Source organism: Rhinolophus hipposideros (assembly GCF_964194185.1).
Source record: "Rhinolophus hipposideros genome assembly, chromosome: 9".
Taxonomy (NCBI): Eukaryota; Metazoa; Chordata; class Mammalia; order Chiroptera; family Rhinolophidae; genus Rhinolophus; species Rhinolophus hipposideros.
The window spans coordinates 50635712-50662748 of record NC_138055.1 but is presented as its reverse complement, the minus strand read 5'-3'; the positions used below and the strand labels follow the sequence as shown (position 1 = coordinate 50662748).

The following is a 27037-nucleotide window of genomic DNA, read 5'->3' as shown; positions in this document are numbered from 1 at the left end:
GAATATATTTGTAAGAATTAGGAAACAATAAAAGATGACCAAACAGATTGGAAAAAAGAAAAAATAGAAATTATAGAGGTAAAGAATTTAAATGATTGGATTGGTTTCCTTGAGCTGCCATAACAAATTACCACAAACATATCTCGATAACAAGCATACAAAAACAGGAAACATATAAAACATTTGAACATCCTGGTGAACAAATTCAACCTAATGGATATATAGAGACCATTGTACTCAACAATTACAGAATATACTTTTCTTTTTTGCACAAGCACACAAGGAATTATAGCCTTAAATGTATATATCAGAAAAGAATAAAAGCTGAAAAATAAAGAATTAAGTACTGTTAACCTAAAAATAAAAAGCCAACGTGAGAAGCAACAAGCGTTTATTGGAGAAAACAGAATTGCAATTTGAGGGCACAGATTCAAGTAGAAACCCAAATTGTGTCCCATTATAGAGTGAAGGCAAGAGATTTTTATTAGAAAAGAAGGGAAATAATTACATGAATAGAAGAAAGGAATTTCTATTGGTGTTAACAAACTGAGTTACTCTTTAGCTTATACATACATAGCTGTTTACAGATTCTATTTTCAGAAAGGGAGTCTATAATCAACAGTCCTTGTGGTCAGGATGTCTGCTTTCCTGTTAGTTTTACAAACAGTTGTTTGTAAGACAATGTTGGTGTGGCCCAGTCCAAAGGTTATTTCGCTCAGTTGAAACCCTCCAAAGGTTCAAGGAGCAAGACATACAAGCAGTTCCTGTGGAATGGCTGCTCTGGCTCTATTTTAAAATAGCTTCACTTATGTCAACTTTTCACAGTACTCATCTTAAAACACTAGAAAAAAGAACGATAAAAGAAATTTTAAATTAGAAGAAAATAATCAGGATAAGAGCTAAATTTATAAGATAGAAAATAAACCTACATAGCATATCAATAAAGCCAAAGTTGGTCCCTTGAAAATAATAATTGATAACCTCTGATAAAACTGGTTAAGAAAACAGTTAGTACAAATAACCAATATCAGAAATGAAAAAGGAGCCATCACCACAAACGTCATACACATTAAAAAAATAAACTAGGATATTATGGAGAATTGAATTCTAATAGATTTGTAAAGATGAACTGAGAAAAAAACTTCAAGAAGAAACAAAAGAAGCATTTGAAATCTTGCTTCCCAGAAACTGTCATCAGTTTTGGCTCAAATAAACTCTTCTAAAAATTAAAAAAAAAAAAATGAAAAATGTGAATATGCATATAGCCCATAAAGAAATTGATAGGAAGTAGAAAAAAACCCAAAACTTCCCATAACACCACCACCACCACCACCATCCAGGTTCAGATTGCTCTACTAGCAAGTTCCACCAAATTTCAAGGAAAAAATAATTCCAGTACTATACCAACTCTTCCAGAGAATAGAAAAAATGGCACATTCCTTTATGAATCAACCAAACTCTTAAACCAAAATTTGAGACCAAAAAAAGTTCAAGAAAGCAAAAGACCAATTTCATACATAAACATTGATGTAAATATCCATGAAAATATTAGCAAACTGAACCTAATAATAGATTCCAAAATATGAATCACTGAGACCTAGTTTGATTTATCATAGCAATGAAGGTTATTTTAATTTTATGAAACAAATCAGTATAACTTGCCACATTAGTAGAGTAAATGAAAAAAAAAATCATGATAAAACTTTTATCAAACTAAGGAAAACTTCTTAATCTGATGAATGATATCTATAAGAAAGCCTATAGCAAACACACTTAAAGTTGAAACAATGAAACCATTCCCTTTGAACAGGAACAAGGGAAGGACGCTCATTATTACCACCTCTTTCATCACTAAGGATGGTCACAGCCAGTAAATCAAGAAAAGCAAATAAAAGGAATAAGGAATGCAAATAATAAATGTAAATGCAAATTATAGGGTTGTGGTATAACAAAAATAAATATTTGGTCTTTGTCTCCTAGTTCCTGCACAGAGCTCACAAAATCTTTGAGTACCCTGAGTAGGAATAGTGTCTTTTGTACGCCACGAGATTATGAGGTGGGCGGGGCAGATAGCTTCAGGATGGGGGCTGGTCCACTGAAAGATCAAGCAGTGATTAAAGGGTTGGAACTTTCAGCCCCACCCCACACCCCACCTTCAGGGAGACTGGAGACCGAGTTCAATCACCAATGAACAATGATTTAATCAATCATGTCTATGTAATAAAATCTCCACACAAAGTAAATGAAAGGGTTTGGAGAGCTTCTGGATTAGTGAACACATCAAAGTGTTGGACTGGTAAACACATCAGTATGGCTACATCAGAAGAGGGTATGGCAGTGTCATGCCTCCACCCATACCTTACCCTATGCGTCTCTTCCATCTGGCTGTTCTTGAGTTGCACCTTTTATAACAAACTGGCAAATGTCAGTAATCTGTTTTCCTGAGTTCCATGAGTCCTTCTAACCAATTACTGAACCTGAGAGAAAGGGTCACGAGAACCTCTGAATTTAGCACAGGTGGGTCAGAAGTACAGGTGGCAAACTGGGACTTGTGACTGGCACCTGAAGTGGTGCACCCTTAACCAGTGGGGTCCGCGCTAACTCCACAGTTAGTGTCAGAATTGAACTGAATGTTGAACACCAAGTTAGTGTCAGGGAATTAGTGAAGAACACTATGTATGTGGGGTCAGACAAAAGCCTTACAGAATGATTATGTATGCAAAATCCCCCCCAATTTACATATAAACCTATTATAATTTAGGAGTCTAGCAAGACTATTGCTAGCTACAAAATCAATGTATAAAAATCAACTGTATTGCTATATACTCACGAGAAACAGATAGAAAATGAAAAATTTTCAGATACCATTTATAATAACATCAAAAAATATTAAGCACCTATGATTAAATCTAACCAAAAAAAATGAGATCACTGCAATGTATATCTGAAGCTGAACAATAATGAATGCCAACTATAATTTTATATATATATGTATACATATGTATGTATATACTTACAAGAGGCGGAGTACAGCATTGGGAGTGAAGACAGTGGAAATGTGATGGCTCGGTATGATGTCAGAGAGATAATGGATGGGGGAGGGGGGTCCACAGGATGAGGGATATAAATGATAAACATCTAAGTAAAAAAAAAAATGAACAAGGCATCTAAAGGAAAAATTCTGAAATTTTGTTGAGAGATATTATAAAGCTATCATGATTAATATACTCAGAAATATATCACATTCATGATTTGGAAGTATCAGGTGACAAAGATGTAAATTCTACCTGGATTTCATTTATAAATGCAATACAATGCAAAAGTAGAATAGCGGTATTTCCCTAAGTCCTCCCACTAAGTACAACTGAAAACTTTGGACATTACATATAAAACAAACATAAGACCCTGAAAGATGGAGAGAAAGCAGACTGCCTACGGATTTTGGGTCCAAGGGATAACATGGTGGTGAATTCCCTGGGTTCTTTTTCTCGGATTTTCCCTGGGTTCTTTTGCTCAGATTTTCTTAGAGCTGAAGAAGCTCTAAGCCAAAGGGTGCAGACAAAACAATAATATCAACAACAGCCTGCTCTCCCTAGCCAAAGGACCAAGAAAGGGACAATCTAGCTAAACAGAAAACTTTTAGACAGTAACTGCTCTTCTCCATCCAAACACCACAGAAAAATCTGTGGCCCCACTGCTACCCATGCCAGCAAGGCTGAGTGGAGAGCCTAGATTTGCCAACTGTAACAAGGTTCCCCAAAGAATATGCTTTTCTGAAAATTGTGCTGGAACCTTGTTTGGAGATGCAATTAGTTAAAATGACATATACTGGATTAGACTGGGTCATAAATCCAATGACTGGTATTCTTATAAGAAAGCCATGTAAAGACACAGACACATGTGGTCCCAAAGGCAGAAATTGTGATGCGTCTAGAAGGCAAGGAATGTCAAGGACTGTTAGCAACCACCCATAGCCAGGAGAGAAGCATAGGACAGATTCTCCTTCAAAGCTTCCAGAAGGAACCAACCTGGCCAAATCCTTGATTTCAGACTTCTAGCCTACAGAACCATGAGAGAATAAATTTCTGTCATGTTACCCCAGTTTGTGGTACTTTCTTATGGCAGGCCTAGGAAACTAACACACACCCCTACTTCAGACCATACACAAAAATCACCTCAAAATGGATCAACTTACACCAGACAAAATAGATTTTAAAACAAAAGGTTATAACAAGAGACAAAGAAGAATCCAGTAATCCAACTTCTGGGTATTTATCAGAAGAAACATAAAACACTACTCTCAAGGGACATGTTCATTCTTATGTTCATTGCAGCATTATTTACAATGGCCAAAATACGGAGGCAGCCTGGGCATCCATCAATGGATGAATGAATAAAGAAGAGGTGGTACATACGTACAATGGAATACACCTCAGCCATAAAAGAGAATGAAATCTTGCCATAAGCAACAACACGGATGGACCTACAGAGTGCTGTACTGAATGGAGTACGCCAGACAAAGACAACTACCATATGATCTCACTTACATGTGGACTCTAAAAAACAAAATAAACAAACAAAACACAAATAAACTCATAGATACAGAGAACATTTTGATGGTTGCCAGATGGGAGGGGGGTTGGGAGGACGGGTGAAAAAGGGGAAGGGATTAAGAAGTACAAATAGGTAATTACAAAATAGTCATGGGGAATGTAAAGTATAACAAAAGGAATATAGTCAATAACATTGTAATAACAGTGTATAGTGCCAGATGGGTACTAGATTTATTGAGGTGGTCACTTCATAAGTTGTACTGTCTAATCACTATGTTGTATACCTGAAACTAATATAATATCGTATATCAACTGTAATTGAAAAATTAAAAAATTATTTTAAGAAATGGATTAAAGTGGGTGGCCGGTTGGCTCAGTGGTTAGAACTCAGTGCTCATAACATCAAAGTCGCCGGTTCGATTCCCACATGGGCCAGTGAGCTGTGCCCTCCACAACTAGATTGAAAACAATGACATGACGTCGGGCTGACGGGTCCTGGAAAGACACACTGTTCCCCAATATTCCCCAATTTAAAAAAAAAGAAAGAAATGCATTAAAGATCTAAATGTAAGAGCTAAAACTATAAAATTCTTAGAAGAAAACACAGGAGTAAATATAATCTTGGATTAGGTAACAGTTTCTTAGATATGATACCAAAAGCACAAGCAATGAAAGAAAAAAATAGATAAGTTGAACTTCATTAAACTCAAAAACTTCTGTGCTTCAAAAGACACCATCAAAAAAGTGAAGAGAAAACTCACAGAATGGGAGTATTTACAAATCATATATCAGAGAAAAGACTTGTATCCAGAATATATAAAGAAATATTACATTCAACAATAAAAATCAAAAATCAAAAATGGGTAAGGGATTTAAATAAACATTTCTCCAAACAAGATATACAAATGGCGAATAAGCACATGAAAAGGTGCTTACTACTATTAGCCATCAGGGAAATGCAAATCAAAATACAATGAGATACCACCTCACAGCCAGTAGAATGCCCATAATCAAAAAGAAAATAACAAGTATAAACGAGGATATGGAAAAATTAGAATCCTCATACATTGCTGGTGGGATTGTAAAATGGTGCACACACTTTGGAAAACAGTTTAATAGCTCCTCGAAATGTTAAACATAGAGTTACCATATGACCCAGAAATTCCACTCTTAGACATATAGCCAATAAAAATAAAAACATATGGCCACATAAAAACTTGTACATAAATGTCCAGATCTTAGTAGTATTTTCAAAAGTAGTATTATCAAAAGTATTTTACCTCTCCTGATATCTTTACTCTTTATTATAATAGTAGTTGCCTCTTATACAATAGCCAAGATATGGAAACAACCGAAATGCCCATCGGTAGATGACTGGATTAAGAAGCTGTGGTACATTTATACAATGGAGTATTACGCAGCCATAAAGAAGAAAGAAATCTTATCATTTGCAACAACATGGATGGATCTAGAGAACATTATGTTAAGTGAAATAAGTCAGAAAGAGAAAGACAAGTACCATATGATCTCACTTATATGAGGAATCTAAAGAAAAGAATATGTGAATGAACTAATCAGAAACAGTTTTGGGGACACAAAGAAAAAACCGAGTTGTTAGATGGGCAGCAGGGGGGGGGGGGCGATAAGGGGAAAGGTGAAGGGATTAGGAAGCAGCTGGTAACCACAAGATGGCCTCAGGGTTTTTTGAAAATTAATTTGGGGAACGTACTCGATAATGTTGTAAAGATTTTGTTGGGTATCCGATGGACATGCGTCCTATTTGGGAGACCACCTCAGGGATACTGTGGATGCCTGATCATGGCATTGTACACCAGAAGCTAAACATTAAAGAATGCCAACTATAATTTTATATATATAATGTGATGGCTCAGTGTGAGGTCGGAGGGATAGTGGATAGGGGGAGGGGGGTTCACAGTGTGAGGGATATAAATGATGAACGTCTAAGTATTACCTTGTCTTGTACACCTGAAACTAATAAATTAAAAATAAAATTTAAAAAAAAATAGTAGTTGCCTCTTATCTGTGGGGAATACATTCCAAGACCCCTAGTGGATGCCCGAAATCGCAGACAATACCAAACCCTATATATACTATATTTTTGTCTATACAAACATACACATCTATGACAAAGTTTAATTTATAAATTAGGCATTAAGAGATCAACAGCAATAGTTAATGATAAAATAGAACAATTATAACAATATACTACTGTAATAAAAGTTATGTGAATGTGGTGTACTGTACTCACCCTTCTTCCTATGGGGATGTGTTGACAGTGGATAACTGAACCTGCAGAAAGCGAAACCGCAGATAAGGGAGACTGCTGTATTAATTTTAAATATTTATCAAAGAATACATGTTCTACTTGAATGTCTAACACACCGCATCTCAAACTTAACATGTCCAAAACTGAACTTTTGATTTCTTCCATTTTCATAGACCTGTTCTTCCTTCAGTATTCCCCAGTGTTGCTCAGGCCAAAAACCTTGGGGTCATGATTGACTCCTGTCTTTCTCACCTTACATCCAATGATGTAAGCTTGTCACCACTACCTTCAAAATATATCCAGAAACCCACCACTTTTTACCACCTCCACCACTGGTCCACCCTGGTCCAAGCAACTATTACCTCCTATCTACATTACTGCAATTCCCTTCCAACTCATATTCCTTATTCCACTGCTAGCCTCTTATGGTTTATTCTCACAGAAGCCAGAATAATCCTTTTAAAATCTAAAATAGAATATGTCACACCTTTGCTCAAAACTACATAATGGCTTCCCCTGGTTTTTAGAATAAAACACAGTCTTTCCACGGCTAATAAGAAAGATCCTCACATGATCTAGACATTGGCTACTTAATACTCTCCTCCTCACTTACTGTGTCCTGGTCTCACTGACCTTATTAATATTTCTTAAAAAAAGATATACACCTCAACCTCAAAGTTTTTGTATTTGATGTTCTCTCTGCTTGAAATGCTTGTTCTATCGCTTCATTCAGGTCTTTGTTCAAATAACTATCTCCTCAGAGAGTCCTTCCCAGATCACTGTAAAACAGCACCCCTCTGTAACTTTAATCTCTTTTCCAGACTTTATTTTTCTTTATAGCACCTATTAGTACCTGACATTATATGCGTATTTCATATCTCTTTGCTATATGTTCCTTTTCTTTCTCCTTCACTAGAATATAAACTAGAATATAAATATGAGAGTTAGAATATATTTTGTTCATTGTATCCATTCAGCACTTAAAAGGAATACCTGACATGGTAGGCTCTCAATAAATATTCAATAAATAAAAACAGAAGCCATATTTTTGTTTCTATATACAATGGACACTTTCCAGTCTTTACCGTACTTAATCTTTCTGCGGCATTTGACATTGTACCATTTTTTGGAAACTCTTTCCTTGGATTATGAGACCCCCAAGTTCTCCTTCTCTGATCGTTCCTTCTCAGATTCCTTTTCTACGCTCCTTTTCTCTACTTGACATATAATCATTCATAAATTCCCTACTAAGGCCAGGTTCTCTGTTAAGGTCACCACTCTCCTAAGCGCTACACATTCCCCCTTCTCTCTGTCTTTCTCACCTTACATCCAAGGAATTAATAAACCCTGCTACCACCGCCTTCAAAATATATCCAGAAACCCACCACTTTTTACCACCTCCGCCACTGGTCCACCTGGTCTAAGCAACTATCACCTCTTATCTACATTACTGCAATTCCCTTCCAACTCATATCCAACTCAGTAGTCTTATCTATTCCCATTGTTTAATTATCATTAAATCTCAAAGAATCTGAAATCTGTATCTCTTCTTCTCTCTCCATATCTGCATATATAACTGACTAATAGACATCTCTGGATATACCAGGGGTGCCAAAAAAATGTATACACATGACTTGTATTCATCTTGTTATTAGTACCGTGTTTCCCAAAAAATATGACCTAGCCAGACAATCAGCTCTAATGTGTCTTTTTTTTTTTTTTTAAAGATTTTATTGGGGAAGGGAAACAGGACTTTATTGGGAAACAGTGTGTACTTCCAGGATTTTTTTCCAAGTCAAGTTGTTGTCCTTTCAGTCTTAGTTGTGGAGGGCGCAGCTCAGCTCCAGGTCCAGTTGCCGTTGCTAGTTACAGGGGCGCAGCCCACCACCCCTTGCCGGAGTCCAACCGGCAACCTTGTGGTTGAGAGCCCACTGGCCCATGTGGGAATCGAACCGGCAGCCTTTGGAATTAGGAGCACAGAGCTCCAACTGCCTGAGCCGCTGGGCTGGCCCCTCTAATGCGTCTTTCGGAGCAAAAATTAATATAAGATCCATTCTTATGTTAATATTTGCTCCGAAAGACGCATTAGAGCTGATTGTTCAGCTAGGTCTTATTTTCAGAGAAACACGGTATATATTGAATATTACAAGTTTAATACAGTTTTTTCCTTTCTTAAAATGTGTACGTTTTTTTTGGTACCCTCTGTATGTACTACAGACACTTAAACTCAAAATGTGTCAAAAGCTGAACTCTTAGCTTCTCCTGTTTCCTTTCTTCAGTTCCCATCCATTTCTTCCTTTAGTATTCTGATCTCAGTAAAAAACACCACCATTTGATCAGTTATTTAAACCAAAAACCTGAAAATTAACCCCCATTCTTCAGTTTCCCTCAAACCCCATGTCCAATCAATCACCAAGTTCAACATTCAACAACAAATTACATATTAAGCACCTACTATGTAATAATAAATCTCAAGATAGGTGGTTTTAAGATTCGCTCAGCAGTTTCATAGTGTCATAGCACTAAGTTGGCATTTCTTTTATTCTCTTTACACTAAGACCCTCAAGGTCGTAAGTTGGTTCCAGGCATCATATCTTCACAGAACATTTCCAAAAGCAAGGAAGAGGAGTGAAATAAAAGGACTTTATACAAGGGTTCACTCTCTTTTGATCAGAGAGGAAAACCATTCCGAGAAACACTCTAGCAGACTTCCCTTTACGTAACATCGGCCACAAGTGGGTCCAATTATGAAGGAGAATGAGAAAGCAAGTACCTGGAAAAGGGAAACAGGGTCCCCTGGATTTGTCCCGAGATTGAGCATATGACTACCCCTTTAAAAAAAAAAAAAGGCTCTCTTGGCAAAGAAGAATGTAAGAAGGTGGTTTTTGGATGGTCAATTAAGACTGACTTCCACAAAAACAGAATGGAGCTTCATTCTAATTAGGAGAGAATATTAAATAAGTAAATAAATATGCAAACAATGTAATTTCAGATTCTATAAACGCTATGAAATAAGGTGATGTGATAAAAAAAGTGATGGGCATAGTTTAAAGATAAAGCTGATAGAATATACTAATGGGATTGAATGCAATGGTATGAGAAAAAGACGATGCCAAGCTAATATTGATTCCCATTCAATATATGAGGAAGCTCAAAAGGTAATTAGGAGCCTAAAATCATACTGACAAATCATTAACTGACATATTATTAACTGACACAGTTAGAACTGAATCTAATACTGTCTCAAAACAAAGCCCATTTTTCTTTCCCCTATACCATCTATCTGTGGAATAACAGAAAACAAAATAGCATATATAAATTTATGATACTGTAATAAAAATAAAAGGCTAAATGTTTGAAAATAGTTGATGTTTGGTAAGTTGTTGCTATTTGTTATTTGTGTCTTTCCTTGTAGAATTGGCTAAATGAACAAAATATTTTGTAAACTTTTGTGTCTAAACCACAACATGGAACTATCAAAAATGTTACTGACTGCTTAGAACAGTAGCAAATGGCCAGATACTAAGTAGCAAAGATGGGAGGGGCTCAAATGGCCACACAGGGTATCCCAATACATCAAAGACTCAAAGCAAATAGTTACAGGCCCTGAAACAGTCCAGCAAAAGAAAGACCTATATAATCAGTTAAAATGTTAAGACGTTGTGTAATACTGTGCTTATATTCTAGCAATAGATAATATTTAATATAGACAAATATAGACAAAGTGATATATCTGTATGTAATATAAACAAATAGACCCATGAAAGTTTAGTATGGGTAAAAAAGAAAAAAATGTCAGCCTTTTCTCTCCGGTACTAAAAAGGTAGCAAAACTAGTTAACTTACCGAGCATTATTCAACATTTTTCTGTCATAAAGATACCAGACTATATTTAAAGGTCCCTTTGGCTCTATTACTCTCTGAAATCTGAAGTAACATCAGGGACCTACAAAAAAAAACACAACCCCTCACTTGCTTCCGCATTCACAACAGAGGAATTCACAGATAACAAGGCTAGCAAAAGCTAATGGTTTTAGGAGGGTATCTGGGGAGACATATAGGCCCTCAGGAGCAAATCTCTGCAGTGAAAGCACTAAGGTCCTGCAGAGGGCTAGGAGGAGGGAGGTGCCTGCTTTCAAATGGCTTTCATCCAGAGCAGTCAGCAAAATGGAGTTCAACTGGGTGGTTCCCTAACATTCATTCTTCCCGTTAAGGCAAGCTAATGACAAGCATTCCTCAGAAATACTGCAGTATCTCTTCTTCCCAGTGAAGAGTACTGCCTTTAATTTGTAAAAAATGCAGTATCTGTAAAGCACAATAAAGCAAAGCACAATAAAATGTATGCTTGTATTTCCATCTCCTTTTAAGAATGAGACAAATAATTTTTTTAAAACTAATACATGAGACAACCTGAAACTAATAGGATATTGTATGTCAAGAATAAGTGAGACATTATTCAAATATATTGCTGTCCCCTATAACCCAGTTTGGGAAATGTGTACAAATTTGGGTTCTGAGTCAAAAACCTTTTAACAGGACTACAAAAAAAAATATTTATTAGAAATAAATAAGACTCTCCTTGTTTGCATTCAAGGTTCATATGAATCTGAGTGGAGAAAAAAATTTTAAACACACACACACACACACACATCCTAACAAACCACACACATATATTAACAGTGTAAATTTATTTCTCTGATATGAAGAGTGAAGACTTTACCAAATCTGAATATAAAGTATGAAATTTTATTCGTATGTTTACCTTTTTTGTTACTAACACACTATCACCAGGAGGGCATTTTGAATAGTTAAAAACAGTAATAGGTTTCTGTTAAAGCCACACTTTAACCTTAAACTAACCTCCTTATGCATTTCCAAGGGTTAGAAATGTAGTTTATGGCCTTGGAATAAATTGTCCTAAAAGGGGAGGTAAAAAAGTCTCTTCACTACAATCTGGGCCTCCTAGCAATAAGTTATAACCAACTGATCTATTTTAACATAACAGAAAACAATTATTAAATAAAGTTTTACAAAACACAAGGAACCCCTACTTCCTAATATCTTTGTGTCAATTTCGTTCCTAGCCAAATTTCTGTCTTCACTTCTTCAATTCAGCTACCAAATTTGAAATGTGTCTTTAAATCTCCTTTTTAAAAGCCCCCTAGGGTTGTACCATAAAGGCGGTGGTTGAGGTCTAAAAATGGGGCCCCTTTAACAGTTTGGATGTTCAGTGCTTAGTTATTACTCTTTTAATGACTGTTTTTTGCTTCCACCGTTTGGTACCTTTAATTCAAAGAACAAGTCATTACAGTAAACCAAATAAAACTATCCTGTTTTCTAAACCCCGCATCCTCAAGGAAGGACAGAACGCAGTGCCTTTAAAGGCGTTGAGAAAAGGAAAAGGCAAAACTCACTGACAAATTGTGCCCACATGAAAATAATCAGCTGAGCTATCCGGACCAGACGTTTCTGCATTTCATGGTGCTTCCTGTTTAAAATTGTATAGACTTCTTAAGTCATAGGTTTCGTCCAAACTAAGCCTCCTCTCCCATTCCCAGGATGGTTGGTTTCCGAACGCTGCCCCATCCCACCCCACCCCACCCCTCCCAGGCCCCAGCAGCCATGCGCCGCAGACTGCAGCACCGGAGCTCGCGGCCCGCAGGCGCGGAGGCCCGCGCCTCTCAGGGCCGGCGCGGGGCGGGGACCCCGCTTTGGAGCCCGCCTCTGCGGCGGCCGAGCCCGGCCCCGAATGGGCGCGCTGGGCCGGGGGTGGGGCCAGTGGCCTTGGCACCGCCTGTGCCTGTCCGCCCCTCCCCGGACCGCTACTTAAGTAGCTCCGGCACCTCCCCCGCCTCAGTGCGTTACTTACCTCGACTCTTAGCTTGTCGGGGACAGTAACCGGTATCCGGTGTCTACTCCTGTTACCTGCGCCTGCTAACCCGTAGACATGGTGAGTGGGCCGCGCGCGGCGTCGCCGTCGCTTGGGAAGTCGGGGAAAAGCAAGCCGAGGGGTCCCGGAGGTCCTTTAACTATAGAGGACTGGGACCGGCGCTGTCCATTTGGAAGGCAAAAAGCAAGGGGAGAGGCGAGGGTGGGAGTAGATGGAGCCCGGTCTGTGGAGAACGGCGGGAGCCCCGAGGGGGATCGCCACCTTTTCTTGGACTCTGGTAGGCGATTGTGGGGCGCGGGCTCCCTCCACCGTGGTTAGGGCTCTCATTTAGCCCTTAGGTCGAGGGCGCAGCGACCCAAGACCCTACAGTCTTCCCGCGCGTTCCCATCCCCTTTTCTTACCCCCCGCCTTAGGCGGTCGCGCGCGCGGGCTCTCCCCGCCCTCACTTCCTCCTCCGCGCGAAAAGCGGAGGCGGGAAGGAGCCAGACACAAAAGCGCACGCGCAACGGTTTGCCGTCCCGCCGGGGAGTGGCGGGAGGCCGCCACTGCGATCTGCGCGTGCGCGCTGCGGCGCTGCGGGTCTATAGCGGGAGGGCGTGTCTCCTCTTACCCTGAGTTTTCGTTTTTTAAAATGAAAGCAATAAGAGAAATGTAGAGAAAGGCGCTTTCCCGGTGTGCTGCACTATGCCAGTATATTGGGACAGTTAGCTCCCAACAGCCCGTAGAGGCCATCTGCCCCTCGGTGGCCTCTTTGCTGCATTAGGAATGTGTGTGTGGGAACAGGTGGTGGCGATGAGGGACTTGGAGAGAACGTAAATCCGATCATGGTCCACATCTGGACCGAAGATAATCCCTTGCTGTGTGTCTTGACAGATGTGGAGGTGCTGGGCTGAGCCCAACGCCTGGGGGAAGCTGAGGATGGTTGGCCTTCGCTGGCTGACGTGGCTGTTTCGTGCCTCTTCAACTGCGCGGCTCCGCTGGCCTGCTGGCCTCAGGGCTGGAGCGCGCACCCTGAATTGCTCATTCATCCTGTGCCGCAGAGCCCCGCCCCTCGTCACTGGGGCCAGACATTTCCTCTGCACTGCTCTGGCCACGTGCTTCCTGTGCTGGAACCTGCCCGGAAATCTGGCCACCTAGTCCAAAATGGGATTTTGCGGCCTAAGCGCAAGATGGATGGCCTCTCTATCTTGGTCCTTCAAAGAAAGAAGCTGTGACTAAGGTCTCTTCTTGGTTTGGGAAGAGGCCTTCCCAATTTATTTAGATGAGGGGAAAAAAAATCATTAAAAGCAAAGTACAGTGGTTCTCCTTTAGGAAAAAAGTGTTACATTTTAATTCATTTTAAAAAAGAATATTTGTAAGGTTAAGATTTCATGAGTATTTTGTTCTGCTCTATAGTCACTGCTAGATTTGTTTAATCCTGATTTTTTTTCTTTCTTTTTTCCACAGCGTGAGTGCATCTCCATCCACGTTGGCCAGGCTGGGGTCCAGATCGGCAATGCCTGCTGGGAGCTCTACTGCCTGGAACATGGCATCCAGCCCGATGGCCAGATGCCAAGTGACAAGACCATTGGAGGAGGAGATGACTCCTTCAACACCTTCTTCAGTGAGACAGGCGCTGGCAAGCACGTGCCCAGGGCAGTGTTTGTAGACCTGGAACCCACAGTCATTGGTGAGTTGACCTCAGTCACCCAAGTGAGATCCCAGGGGTCTGGGACAGGATGTGTGTCCTGGGGGCTCTGTTGATGCCCTGGGGTTGGGCAGGTTGTGCGGGTTGTTGGTGATGGGTGTCTGCTTTGTTTCCCTTTTCCAGATGAAGTTCGCACTGGCACCTACCGCCAGCTCTTCCACCCCGAGCAGCTCATCACAGGCAAGGAAGACGCTGCCAATAATTATGCCCGTGGGCACTACACCATTGGCAAGGAGATCATTGACCTTGTCTTGGACCGAATTCGGAAGCTGGTGAGTACCAGTTTGAAATATACTTAAAATGGGGTGAGGTGATTCATTGCAAGTTTAGTGAAGAGACCAAACTATAGCATTCATTCTTTGGTGCATGCCCAAATGTGAGATGCACTGCTCACTATGTTAATTGAAAAGTATCCCGATGTTAAAGAATTACATTTTCTTTTTTCTTCCTTCACAGGCTGACCAGTGCACAGGTCTTCAGGGCTTCCTGGTTTTCCACAGCTTTGGTGGAGGAACTGGTTCTGGGTTCACCTCCCTGCTGATGGAACGTCTCTCTGTCGATTATGGCAAGAAATCCAAGCTGGAGTTCTCCATTTACCCAGCCCCCCAGGTTTCCACAGCTGTAGTTGAGCCCTACAACTCCATCCTCACCACCCACACCACCCTGGAGCACTCTGATTGTGCCTTTATGGTTGACAATGAGGCCATCTATGACATCTGTCGTAGAAACCTCGATATTGAGCGCCCAACCTACACTAACCTTAACCGCCTTATTAGCCAGATTGTGTCGTCCATCACTGCTTCCCTCAGATTTGATGGAGCCCTGAATGTTGACCTGACTGAATTCCAGACCAACCTGGTGCCCTATCCCCGCATCCACTTCCCTCTGGCCACATATGCCCCTGTCATCTCTGCTGAGAAAGCCTACCACGAGCAGCTTTCTGTAGCAGAGATCACCAATGCGTGCTTTGAGCCAGCCAACCAGATGGTGAAATGTGACCCTCGCCACGGTAAATACATGGCTTGCTGCCTGTTGTACCGTGGTGACGTGGTTCCCAAAGATGTCAATGCCGCCATTGCCACCATCAAGACCAAGCGCAGCATCCAGTTTGTGGACTGGTGTCCCACTGGCTTCAAAGTTGGCATTAATTACCAGCCTCCCACTGTGGTACCTGGTGGAGACCTGGCCAAAGTACAGCGAGCTGTGTGCATGCTGAGCAACACCACAGCTATTGCTGAGGCCTGGGCCCGCCTGGACCACAAGTTTGACCTGATGTATGCCAAGCGTGCCTTTGTTCACTGGTACGTGGGTGAGGGTATGGAGGAAGGAGAGTTTTCTGAGGCCCGCGAGGACATGGCGGCCCTTGAGAAGGATTATGAGGAGGTGGGTGTGGATTCTGTTGAAGGAGAGGGTGAGGAAGAAGGAGAGGAATACTAATTACCATTCCTTGCATCCCTGCAACATGTCATACTCGGAACTTTAGCTTCAAACTGACAGGCGTTAAAGCTTTCTCAATAGATTGTCTTTGCTTTTACCTGTGATCATGTGTGTCTTTTTAATGTGTATCTACAAGATTTTTTCCCTCGTGTCTCAAAGTAAAGGCATTGAGAAAAAAAGTGATTTTGTACTTTTTCTAAATTGACTTCTCTACATTTGGAGGTAAGAGACTGTACAACAGGGTGTTCATCAAGGACCCCACTTCTGTTCAGCTACCTCTGGAGAACGGAGCACACTCATCTCAAAAAGCAGGAGAGCTGGATTCTGACACATCTGTTAATGTCACCTCTGTCAGTGTTAGAATCCAGATCATAGGGGACTTGGGAAAATGATGTACTGAAAGTCACTCTGCTAATCTAGGTCTTGAGGTTTTTGGGTAGTTAATGAATTAAGAATAAGGACAGGCATAGCTTGTTTTATTACACTTCACAGATGTGTTTTTTACATACTGAAAGCAAGACTCCACTACCAAAAGGTTACAACTTTATTGCAATACTCTACTGTGTTCTAGAACCAGATGCCCAATATCTCCACAGTATCCCTGTAAGTCGATTTGAATCTTCTGCAAATACATGACTGTTAAAAGCCATGTGCATTTGTGGAAGAATACTGCTTTTACAAGGGGATAAAGTGAACATTGCAAAGCTTAAGATGAGAGTATATAGCACTTGGCATAGTTTACCTCCTTTCAAGTATGTAGTTTGGCTATATCTAAAGGAATGTAGAGAGAGAAATGGGTTTAACCTATGGGAAAGTACATTTCCAATTCAGAAGTCATTAAGGTTTGTTGAACATATTGATGTCTTGTGGTTTAAAAGTAGAGATCAAAATTTTCCCAGGTTTTCTCCTAGCCTGTAGATACTATACACAGGGTGCCAAAAAATTGTATACACATTTAGAAAAGAGAATTATACTGATAACAAAAGATGAATGCAAGTCATGTTTGACTTATGCAATTACAAGAGGTGCTCAAAGTGGTTACCATCAGCGTCTGGACATTTCTGATTACAGCAAACTGCTTGAGCAATGTTGACCAAAGTGTCCACTTGTATACATTGTTTTGGCATCCCTGGTATTTATAAAACAGTTCTCGGTTCCTGAAAGGAAATCGCATTTGGTAAGACATTTGAGAAAAAGCTCTGTTGTGTGGCACCATAGGCCTAACAGCAACACAAATGTAGCCAACATACTCATAGCCCCAGAGGAAAGCCAATGCCAGGGCTTTAAAACAACTAGTAACCAAATAGAAATTCGAGTTTTGAGTTAGTGTCCAATTCAGACGGAAGACTTGAGTAAGGCCTGAAGACCCTCTAAAATATCCCTCTGTTCTTTCCACAAAACAAGGGAAGGGTAACTAGGCCAGAGCCTGGAAAGCAGCAAACCAATGCTGAGAAGAGCTTGCTTTTTAGGTAAACAATCTTCTGTGGAGGGTGTCATTATGCTTTTTTAAAGTTCTGAGGCACAAGGCAGGGACAGGATTAGGAAGCCAGGGTTTCAACTGGAGCTAATGTTTTTGTGGTAGTGGCGGTTGGGGGGATATTTAGTTTTGTTTTTAAGAAAAGATCTGTAGTAAGGCAAATGTTAAGATAACAAGCAAACTTGGGTAATAGGTACATCGGCTGTTTGCGATTTTATTATGTTGCTGCACAGCAAATTGCCCAAAAACTTCGTGGCTTAAAACGTGTATTACCTCAATGCAGTTTCTGGGGGTCAGGAATTCAGGAGTAGCTTGGCTGATAGTTCTGTCTTGGGGTTTCTCATTAGGTTGCAGTCATCTGATGCTTGACTGGGGCTGGAGGATTCACTTACAAGGTGTTTCACATGCCTGGCAAGTTAGTGCTGGTTGTTGACTGGTGACCTTAGTTCCTCAATTTACATTTACCTCTCCATAGGGTTGTTTGTCCTTATGACCTGGTAGTGGGCTTACCCCAGAGTGAGTGATCCAAGAGAGGGCAAGTTGGAAACTGCAGTGTCTTTTTTTTTTTTTTTTTTTTTTAGTTTTTACCAAAATTGTTATTCTCTTACTTTTTTTTTTTTTTAATTAATTTTATTGGGGTGACAATTGTTAGTAAATTTACATAGATTTCAGGTGTACAATTCTGTATTACATCGTCTATAAATCCCATTGTGTGTTCACCACCCAGAGTCAGTTCTCCTTCCATCACCATATATTTGATGAAACTGCAGTGTCTTAATGACAACCTCAGAAGTCACATTGTCATTTTAACAATATCCTATGTGTTACATGTCAGTCCTATTCATTGTGGGAGGAACTATAATAACAGGAAGCGAGAATCAGTGGGAGCGCCATCCAAAACCCTATGGTTTAATTTTTATATTGAGTAGAACAACACCATGGTTAGAACCTTCTTGTGGGGACAAAGCCCCAAAAAGCAGTTTCCATGCTCTCGGCCTCACATAGAAAGGTGCTGGCTCGGGTAGTAAATGGCCATCAACGGTGATCAGATGGCCATCAGCTGTGGCTAGTTGACCGTCAGCTGTAACCCGTAAGCCATTGGCCACTAATATAACTGCTGTGGCTACGCTAGCAGAAAAAATGGGGGTTAGCAAGAAGATGGTGGCTGGGCTGGCAAGCACAGATTGCAGTTAGAACGGAGGAGTGCGGGTTGCAGATTGCAGAGAAGTAGACAGCAGGTTGAGAACAGTGTGGCTCCTGTTTCCTGTTCCTCCAGCCCAGCCGCCAGTGAGAATATATTGGTTTGACTCCCCTATCTATGGCTCCGTGGGTGTTCCTTTTTGGCCTCACAGTGTCCTGCGTTTTTATGTGGGGAGTGGGACCAGAGACCCCGCAGGCCGCCCCGCACGACACTTCTGTTTTCTGTATGTTTGAAATATTTTTTTTAAAGGGGGAAACCTATAGTTTAGAGAGAAAAGTTTTCCCATTTTTTTACAGTTCAAACTCGAATTTTAGTATTTTTTGTTGCCTTTTAAGCTATCTTACAACAGACACCTACAAACTCCTGAACTATCCTATCCCCTTTATGCCCTAATTTGGTTATTGATTCAACTTGCTGCTGATAATTCAGTATTTCCCTCTGTTTCCCCTACTCCCAACCATCTTACATGTCAAGACAATGACTAGTAGTTGACTAGTAGTCAAAGCCTTTGGTGACATGCGATACCAAATATGAGACATGACAAGGATGTAGTTTGTAAGCTATATGCTAAGGCACCCAGGAAATGTCCCCAAGCATTCCTTTAGGGGGGCACGGGTCTTATTATCTATTAATATATCTCTGCCCCAGCAGCAAGCACAGTGCCTGCTTTTGACCTACAGAATGCTCCAAGGGATGTAAACATAAATAATGATTATTTCCCTCTTAGACCAGATTCTTTATTAAATATAAACATTTAACCCTAGGGTTTTGTAAAACATTTATTTACCCTCTTTCCAGACCCAGGTCTCTAAGCACATCCTGAGAAGCTGAGTCTCAGGGTGGAGAGACCTAAGGAACAGAGAGACACTTGACCTCTTGTTCTGTCACTAGTCAGACTCTTAATCTGGGCCTGTTTTCCCTTTTGCACTGGATTTCCATCCTGTCTTTCTCAGAGCAATAGAGCAATCAAATCTGGAAGGACTTGTAAGCTTAGACATGTGTGTCCAAGCTTGGGAGATGAGGGGCAGGGCACCCCAGGATGTGACAGCTCTGCTCAGTGGGACCCCAGAGCCACTGCCAAGGAAGGATGAGCCATTTACTGAGAAAAGAAAGAAGTAAAAGCCCAAGGGGGGTTTATTTAGACATGGGTGAGGATGATAATGATAATCAACTTTTAACTACTTCAACACCTTCAATTTACTACCCACCCATTTTATTGTAACACCAGAATGCTTAAATGTCTTCACAACCCAGCATTCTTGACCTCCATTAGGTGACCTTAAAATGGGAGAAGTCCAGTGCCTCATTTTTTACAGATGATAGATTTAATTGGCAGGGAAGAAGGGAAGTGATACCACAGCCCAGTATCGGGCCTTGTAGGACCAGGTGCCTTAAATATTGCCTACCTCAAGATCAGTCATAGGGATCTTTCAGCCCTATGAGGGACCAGGGCTGTGATTTAGGGGTATGCTCAGTTTAAGAGGCTAGAGGGAGAGAGGAGACAGGTGCCATTTTTCCCTCCCAATCCCATCAAATTCCTGGCAAATTCCTTAATGCCCTGCAGATGGCACCACTGACAAGGAGTTCTCTGCCCAGAAGTGCTGAGCTCAGATTTGTGAACTCTGCCCTGCCTGTCACCTTGGAACTGAGCCTAAGATACACAACAAACAGGAAGTGACTGACCTGGCATCCCTGGCATTCACATGTTTGTCACTTTTTGTTCTGTCCATTCCTGGAGGCAGCGGGGCCTCATGCTAGGCCTTCGTGAATCAGGCAGCCACAGGGAACCCCACACCCAAGGAGCTCTTGATCTCAGCTCTTGCCTCTACGGTGCTTCCCAGGGTGGGAAGGATATACTGGGGGTGCCAAATAAATGTATACACATGACTTGTATTCATCTTTTGTTATCAGTATATATTGAGTGTTGTAATTTTAATATAGTTTATTTCCTTTCTTAAAATGTGTATATATTTTTTTGCACCCTCCGTATAAATAGCCTTGGGGGTCAACATGCAATAATGGAGGATCATGTTGTTAGATTAATCTGAACTAAATATTGATACAAAGTCAATAACCATCTGACGATGTGGACATAATCATGCAGATGTTATTGCGATTCAAGGGCCAGCTTCTTCCTCTCTGTAACCTGGTCCATAAACTGAAATCAATGTCCTACCCTACCCATCCCTCAACTGACCAACTCAACTCCCATCTGACAGCCTGCTGTATGTTATTATGTCCAACTGTGATGGAATCAAGCTCATCACCTCAGTCCTGTCTGGGGCTTTCGAGCACTATTCTCTTTCCCTATATGTAATACCTTTTCCAATCATAACGGATCCCACCCCTTTTGCCCAGCTAGCTCATACTCTTCCCTCATGGATGAAAACCCAAGTGTCACCTCTTCAAGGACTTGAAGACTAGGTCAAACTAGATCAGATTATCTATTACATATTTTTATAGAACCTTCTACTTTTCTCTCAAGGCATTTATCACATTTTGGAATTATTTATTTATTTGATTATTTAATTCATATATTTTCCCCCACCAGATTTTATAAGCTTCATGTCTATTATACTTACCATATACTATCTTGGTGCTGAGTACATGACTAACACTTAATATTTCAAGAATTAATTTTGGGAAAGAGCAGAGATTCAAACTTTTCATTCTGAAAGCTAGCAAAGACTGCCCCTCCGCTGCCTTTTCCTTCCTCCTTTCCCAAAGACCTAAGATGTGTCAGGAAGACACTACGGGGTGGACAATGACATCACATGGAGCTGTAAGGTAAAGTTGCTGCTCTGTTCTAAAGATTCTTCATACATAAGAAGAAATCTCTCAGTCTCTCTCTGTCTCAACTCTAGCATTTCATGATACTAACAGGTAGGAACTTCTGCTGGCTCACACTGACCAAATGAATGTGTGCTATGAGATAGGTGTGACCCAGCTGCCAGAACAGACTGATGTCACCTTAGACATTCCTTTTATACAACAGTGTGCAAAGCTAGGTATATAAGTGTTCCCACCATCCTTTTCACTGGTTACCCTACTATGCAAACTATTATCCAGTTCTGTGTACCTCAAGAATGATACGGACATGCAAGAGAATTTCCTCCAAGGGGTGAGTGGAGTAGGTAAGTAAGTGGTCCTGGATAGAGCAACTCAGAGAACTGAGGTTGTTCAGATTAGAAGAGAGAAACCCAATGAAGAGCTCCTGTCCATAAATGGCAACAGAATCATTTCTCAAATGAAAGACTCATTTCCCCAGAGGGCACAGCAAAGGATGGGGAAGAACATTGCAGCTCACTTTCTAATAATTAGCTAGGACCCACAATGAACCACTATGGCATCCATGTTGTGAAGGGCAACTACATAGAACTGAAGACTTCTAAGATATCGCTCCATTCCCAGCATCTAGGATTTCACAAATATTCCTGCCGTCTCAAGCCAATCTTTCATTATGACTATCCTCTCAAATATTTTTGGAGAGGTCAGAGATAGGTAGGGACAAAGGAACAGAATCTCTCAAACAACGTTTCTTAAACCCTTCTCCCACCCCTGCCAACAACAACAATAATAACACAAAGTTCTCAGATCCAGGGAGACCTGGCCTGAGGGGAACCTCTGGTTTCCTTAGTACCCTAGACAAGTGGGCAATTCCAAAGTTGCTGGTCCATTTCTAGGAATTAGTCCAATTTTCATCAGAGAAAAAGAAAAAGGTTTACAGCCTGTCTTAGTTTGGGCTGCTATAACAAAATGCCATAGACTAGATGGCCTAAACAACAAACATTTATTTCTCATAGTTCTGGAGGCTGAGAAAATCCAAGATCAAGGTGCTGGCAGATTCAGTGACTTGGTGAGAGCCCCCTTCTTGGCTTGCAGATGGCCCATCACCTTCTTGCTGTGTCCTTATGTGGCTGAGAGAAAGAAAGCTCTAGTCTCTTTCTCTTCTAAGAACATTGATATACCTTATGACCTCATCTAAACCTAATTACGTCTCAAAGGCCCGACCTCCTGATATCATCACATATAAATTTTGGGGATACACAAACATTCAGTCTACATATAGTACAGCCTGTAGTATATTCATCGTAGAGTTGCATGGGTTCTTCCTGAAGACCCAGAAAGTCTGGAGAATAAAACTGCCCTGAAGCTACTAGTCTTAAAGTGAGCAGGAATTTTTCCATACTTAGGTTTTCCATGGGAAAATTAGGACATGTAGGTAAGCAAAGAGAAAGTGAAAATAACCCATAATCTGAATGGAAAGTTTCTGAAGTCTTTAAGAAAAGGGCAACTTTTCCACCCCTCTCCCGTCCCAGTCACCTCTGGGAGTGGGTGCCCTGGGTCTTCTCTCTGCTCCTCTGAAAGTGCTATTCAGCAGTAAGTCTTCCTCTCTTGAAAGCTCAAAGGTGGCCTCACAGGAAGAAGCCGAACAATGAACACTTTAGCTACAGATGGAGGGTGCTGGGGCTCTTGAGGATATTGAGATTTAAGTGTTAGCTTTCTATTACACTGAGTATCTAAGCAGTTTAGTAATGAGAAGAATATAGAAGTGGGGTGATATATCCACTAAGAGGCAGAATATTGAGTAAAAGAGAAGCTTCTCAGTCTGAAAGGCCAAGTTTAAATCCCAGCTCCACCACTTACTATTGTAGGCCCTTGCACAACATTACTTAATCTCTTTGAACTGATTCTTCATCTATTAAAAAAAAAATCTACTTTGTGGAGTCCTTGTGACATTGAATGAACTAATCTATGTAAAGTACCTGTTAATATTTAGCACATAGTGTTGCTCAATCTGGATCATTCCCTCCTCGGTGTTGCTTGAAGATGTTGAAATTTATTCCACAGTCAAGGTGGCCCCTTCCCTACCAAGAATGGGTAACTAATCTCCTGGACAGATCAAATCCATGCACATGAGTGTTTACTGTGAGAAGGGCACTGGGTTAAGTATTGGGGTTGAAAAGAAATAAGTTAATTAGAAGCTAAATACAGGTTTCTAGCTCTCTAAGAGGAGGGGAAAGGAAAAAAGACATAAATGGAGGTTAAATTAAATAATACAAAAGATTTAAATAACAGCTCAAGACAATGTTATGAGACAGTGCATATATACCTAATTGTTCATTGCTTACTGAACTATACAGCTGGATGTTGCTTTGAGAATTTAGAAGAGGTGGAAATACCTTCAGGAAAGGATGGAAAAAAAAGACATTTGGGTTGAGACTTGGAAGTAGGTAGAATTTGGCTAAAAGGAGATTTGGTAAGGTGTTTTTTTTAAGATTCTTTTTTAAAAAATTTTTTTATTGGGGAATATTGGGGAATAGTGTGTTTCTCCAGGGCCCATCAGCTCCAAGTTGTTGTCCTTCAATCCAGTTGTGAAGGGCACAGTTCATTGGCCCATGTGGGAATCGAACTGGCAACCCTGTTGTTCAGAGCTCACACTCTAACCAACTGAGCCATCCCACCATCCTGATTTGGTAAGTTTTAACAAAGGTTGTGTGGTGTCTTTTTGCATAATGTTTTGAGTGGTAATTGAGTAAACACAAATTTTCACCAATTCTAAACACAGATATTGGAAAGAAAGCTACCAGCTTTCAATGAATTTGTAAACAAGGGCACAAGGACTTGTGAGAAAATAAATCAGATTGCTGCTGAGCTCAAAACTCCTTTCCCTAAGAACTCTTCTAGATGCTTTCTCTCTGTTCTGAGCTTGAACTTGTCTTACACTATTATGCAGTTCCAAGTTCATTTGTTTATAGATATTTTACCTTTTAAAGTTTACTTCATTTGTACTCATTGGTACATTCTGGATGATGCTAAGTCTCTAAGCAGAATCTATGTTAAGCAGTTGTTGTAAGAATCAGATGTAAGAGTCTGTGACTCGAATAATGTCACAGTGTTTTGTGAACTGCAAAGGACCATGAACATTAGATTCATAGATTTGGAAGCAATATGAAGGGTCTTCTAGTTTTGCAAATGAGATCAAGTGTAGCCCAGGATGACAATTCTAGAACCAGAATCCAGCTCTCCTGATTATTAATGCCTGTCATCTTTTCTCACTACATTTGTAAATATTTGAGTACCTACATGTGTTAGGCACCAGGTTTAGGACTAAGGAAATAACCATGTTCAAGATGTGGATGAAAATGGGGTTCTACAAAAAGTATCCTCACAGGGTGATCTGATAAGTTCCTAAATGGGCAGGTCATAGTGGGTAGTTCTGCCCCAGGTATATACTTTTTTAGTGAAAGGTTTATCTTAGCCTTAAGCAAGCCCTGCCCGTTGTTTCCATGCATCCAGGTTAATACACCTTTGAAATAAATTTAACCATCCTGAAAAAAGCACATAATCTTATCAACCACCTAAAATCTGTTTTCCTGCCTTGCTTTCTCCCACCCTCATGTGATCTTCCTTACGTTCCCTCCTTAATTCCAAACACATAAAAGAAACTGAAACTGTCATCAGTTTTGGTTCAAATAAACTCATAAAAATTCTCTACAGGTTTGGATGTTCTATACAGACAAATATGATTCTTTTCCTTTAGTAGACAAATAAATGCAAACAAATTAAGGCAAGTTGTACTAAATAATATGACAAAAATAGGTTGCTTTAGATAAGGTAGTTGGGGGAAGATTTGCTCTAAACAGATTACATTTAAGCTCACATTTGAAGGAAACAGGAGCTAGCCAAAAGTGAGTTGGGAAGGAGGAAGGGAAGGGGAGAGCTCTTCCAGGTAGAGGAAACAGCAAATGCAGAGTTCTAAGAAAGAAAAGAGCTTGGCAGGGTCCATCAGGAACTGACCAAAGGCCAGGGTGAAGAAGGTGCCTGGCTGAAGCAGTAGAGAGGTGATAGCTCACAGGTCACAAACTCAAATGCACAGGTAGGCTAGCAATATAGAAGGAAAAACTGGTGAGATGTATGTGCTTACCTGAATGATGAGGGCTGTGGAAGAGTGTAGCACATCCTGCTTCATCTACAGAGCCATAGGTCCTTTTTGCCCAGCTCAGCCAGATCTTCCATTTAAGAGACAGAAATCTGAATTTTTCAGGTGTCATCTCCTGATTTTTAAATGTTTGTTCAAATTTGTTAAAAACACTGTGAGCCAAACAAAACATAGCATGCCTAATGTAGCCCGAAGTCCACCATTTTGCAACTTCTGAAAGCCTTGTAGGCTTACTTTAAGGCAGGTGAATTTTTAAGTGCATAGGGATCGCTTTCGAAGGGTGTTGAGAGGGATAAGATCTGATTTGCGTTCCAATAAGATCATTAAAGCACAAGGGCTTGAAATTAAGATCTGAGAAGTGTTAAGCACTAAGGCCGCCTCTCCCTGACAACCTGTAAGTTCTTCCAGGGCAGGGCCGTGATCCATTCCTGTTTATTCTTACAACACATTCAATAGACCCAAGCCACCTCTCCGTCCTCTCCTTTCCTTGTAGCACAGCCAAGACCACAGGAAGCTGTCATCTCCTTGTAACTGTGTCTACCCACTGTCCCTGTTGGAGTTGTTTACTTAAAGCTTGGTTGCTAAGTGGGAAATCAGCTTTTTAGGTTACCTCATTATCTTACTATCACCAAGGACAGGTATGTATATATGTAGTTATACAAATACACACTTTTGATTTCCCAAGGTTCTATTGCAAACCACTGGGGAAACATAAAGAGATATAAATAACTTGCCCCAAGGAGTTACAAGAGTACAGAATTCAGTTGTTAATTCTGGCCTCTGACTCTTGCTCAGATAGTAACTGGATGCAGTCTAAGGCCTTTAGAATTGGTTCTTCAGTGGGGGCTTTTGCAAAACTCAGACCTTTCTTTGAGTTTCTCTGCACTGCTCTTTTCAATTTAGAGGACGGATTCAACTCCACGGAGGTGTGACTTTTCAAACAGTACTTCTACCAAGGTCACAGGAAGGTAACTTGCATTTCTTGATTTTGTGACCTTGTGCACCTGACAACCTCTCACCTTTTTTTAATCTCTAAAATGCTAGTCACAACACGTTCCTCTTAACGTTGTCATGATATTAAAATGAGATAAAGTCTATACAATGAGTGGCACATAGGTCAGCTAATGTTTGATTCAGCCCCACTCAGCAATGATCCCCTGTGGGCATTTCCTCACAAAGTTTCAGAATTTCTATTTCTGTAGTTCTCTATTCTCTACTCTATTCTGTAGTTCTCTATTCTCTATTCAGTTTTCTTTAGTATTTGCTCTAGCACACATTTGGCCATCCACAAAAGTGACTGAGTGAAAACTACTGGCGGTGAAGGAGCCCTCACTCAAACATAAACACACTTGCAGAAGAACCGACCTCGGGTTCCTGGGCAGCGGTACCTTTCAGAATCCCCATGGAGCTCTCACATCCTGACATGCTCCAAACAGTTCATCTAAACACGACCAAACTAAAATTTCGGTCGCTATTAAAATGCAAGAATCCTTACTTATCAGTGGGAGGCGAGAGAGACAGTTGGTTAGTTTTAGAACGAGCACCGATTGGTCTCAAAAGTCC

The 27037-nt window shown here is 40.7% G+C and overlaps 2 protein-coding genes across 5 annotated transcripts in view; one reads left to right on the top strand and one right to left on the bottom strand.

Moving 5' to 3' along the window:
- The window catches only part of TUBA1C (tubulin alpha 1c), a 121047-nt gene extending 94070 nt beyond the window's left edge, over nucleotides 1-26977 (bottom strand). The window contains exons 1-4 of one of the 4 annotated variants that reach the window (XM_081058318.1): nucleotides 12254-12433; nucleotides 10686-10785; nucleotides 9614-9671; nucleotides 6823-6863 (exon numbers count right to left, since the gene is read on the bottom strand). The gene's annotated coding sequence lies outside the window, so the exon portion shown is untranslated. Of the gene's footprint in view, nucleotides 1-6822; nucleotides 6864-9613; nucleotides 9672-10685; nucleotides 10786-12253; nucleotides 12434-25459; nucleotides 25545-26839 lie in introns of those variants that run through there. The other 3 variants (XM_081058320.1, XM_081058317.1, XM_081058319.1) reach the window with 3 other exon arrangements.
- Nucleotides 12599-15957, top strand: TUBA1B (tubulin alpha 1b). The gene is made up of 4 exons (XM_081058314.1): nucleotides 12599-12789; nucleotides 14176-14398; nucleotides 14540-14688; nucleotides 14873-15957. Exons 1-4 carry the CDS (start codon nucleotides 12787-12789, stop codon nucleotides 15851-15853), a joined length of 1356 nt encoding a protein of 451 aa, XP_080914440.1. The 5' UTR covers nucleotides 12599-12786; the 3' UTR covers nucleotides 15854-15957.
- Nucleotides 26978-27037: the final 60 nt, after the last annotated feature.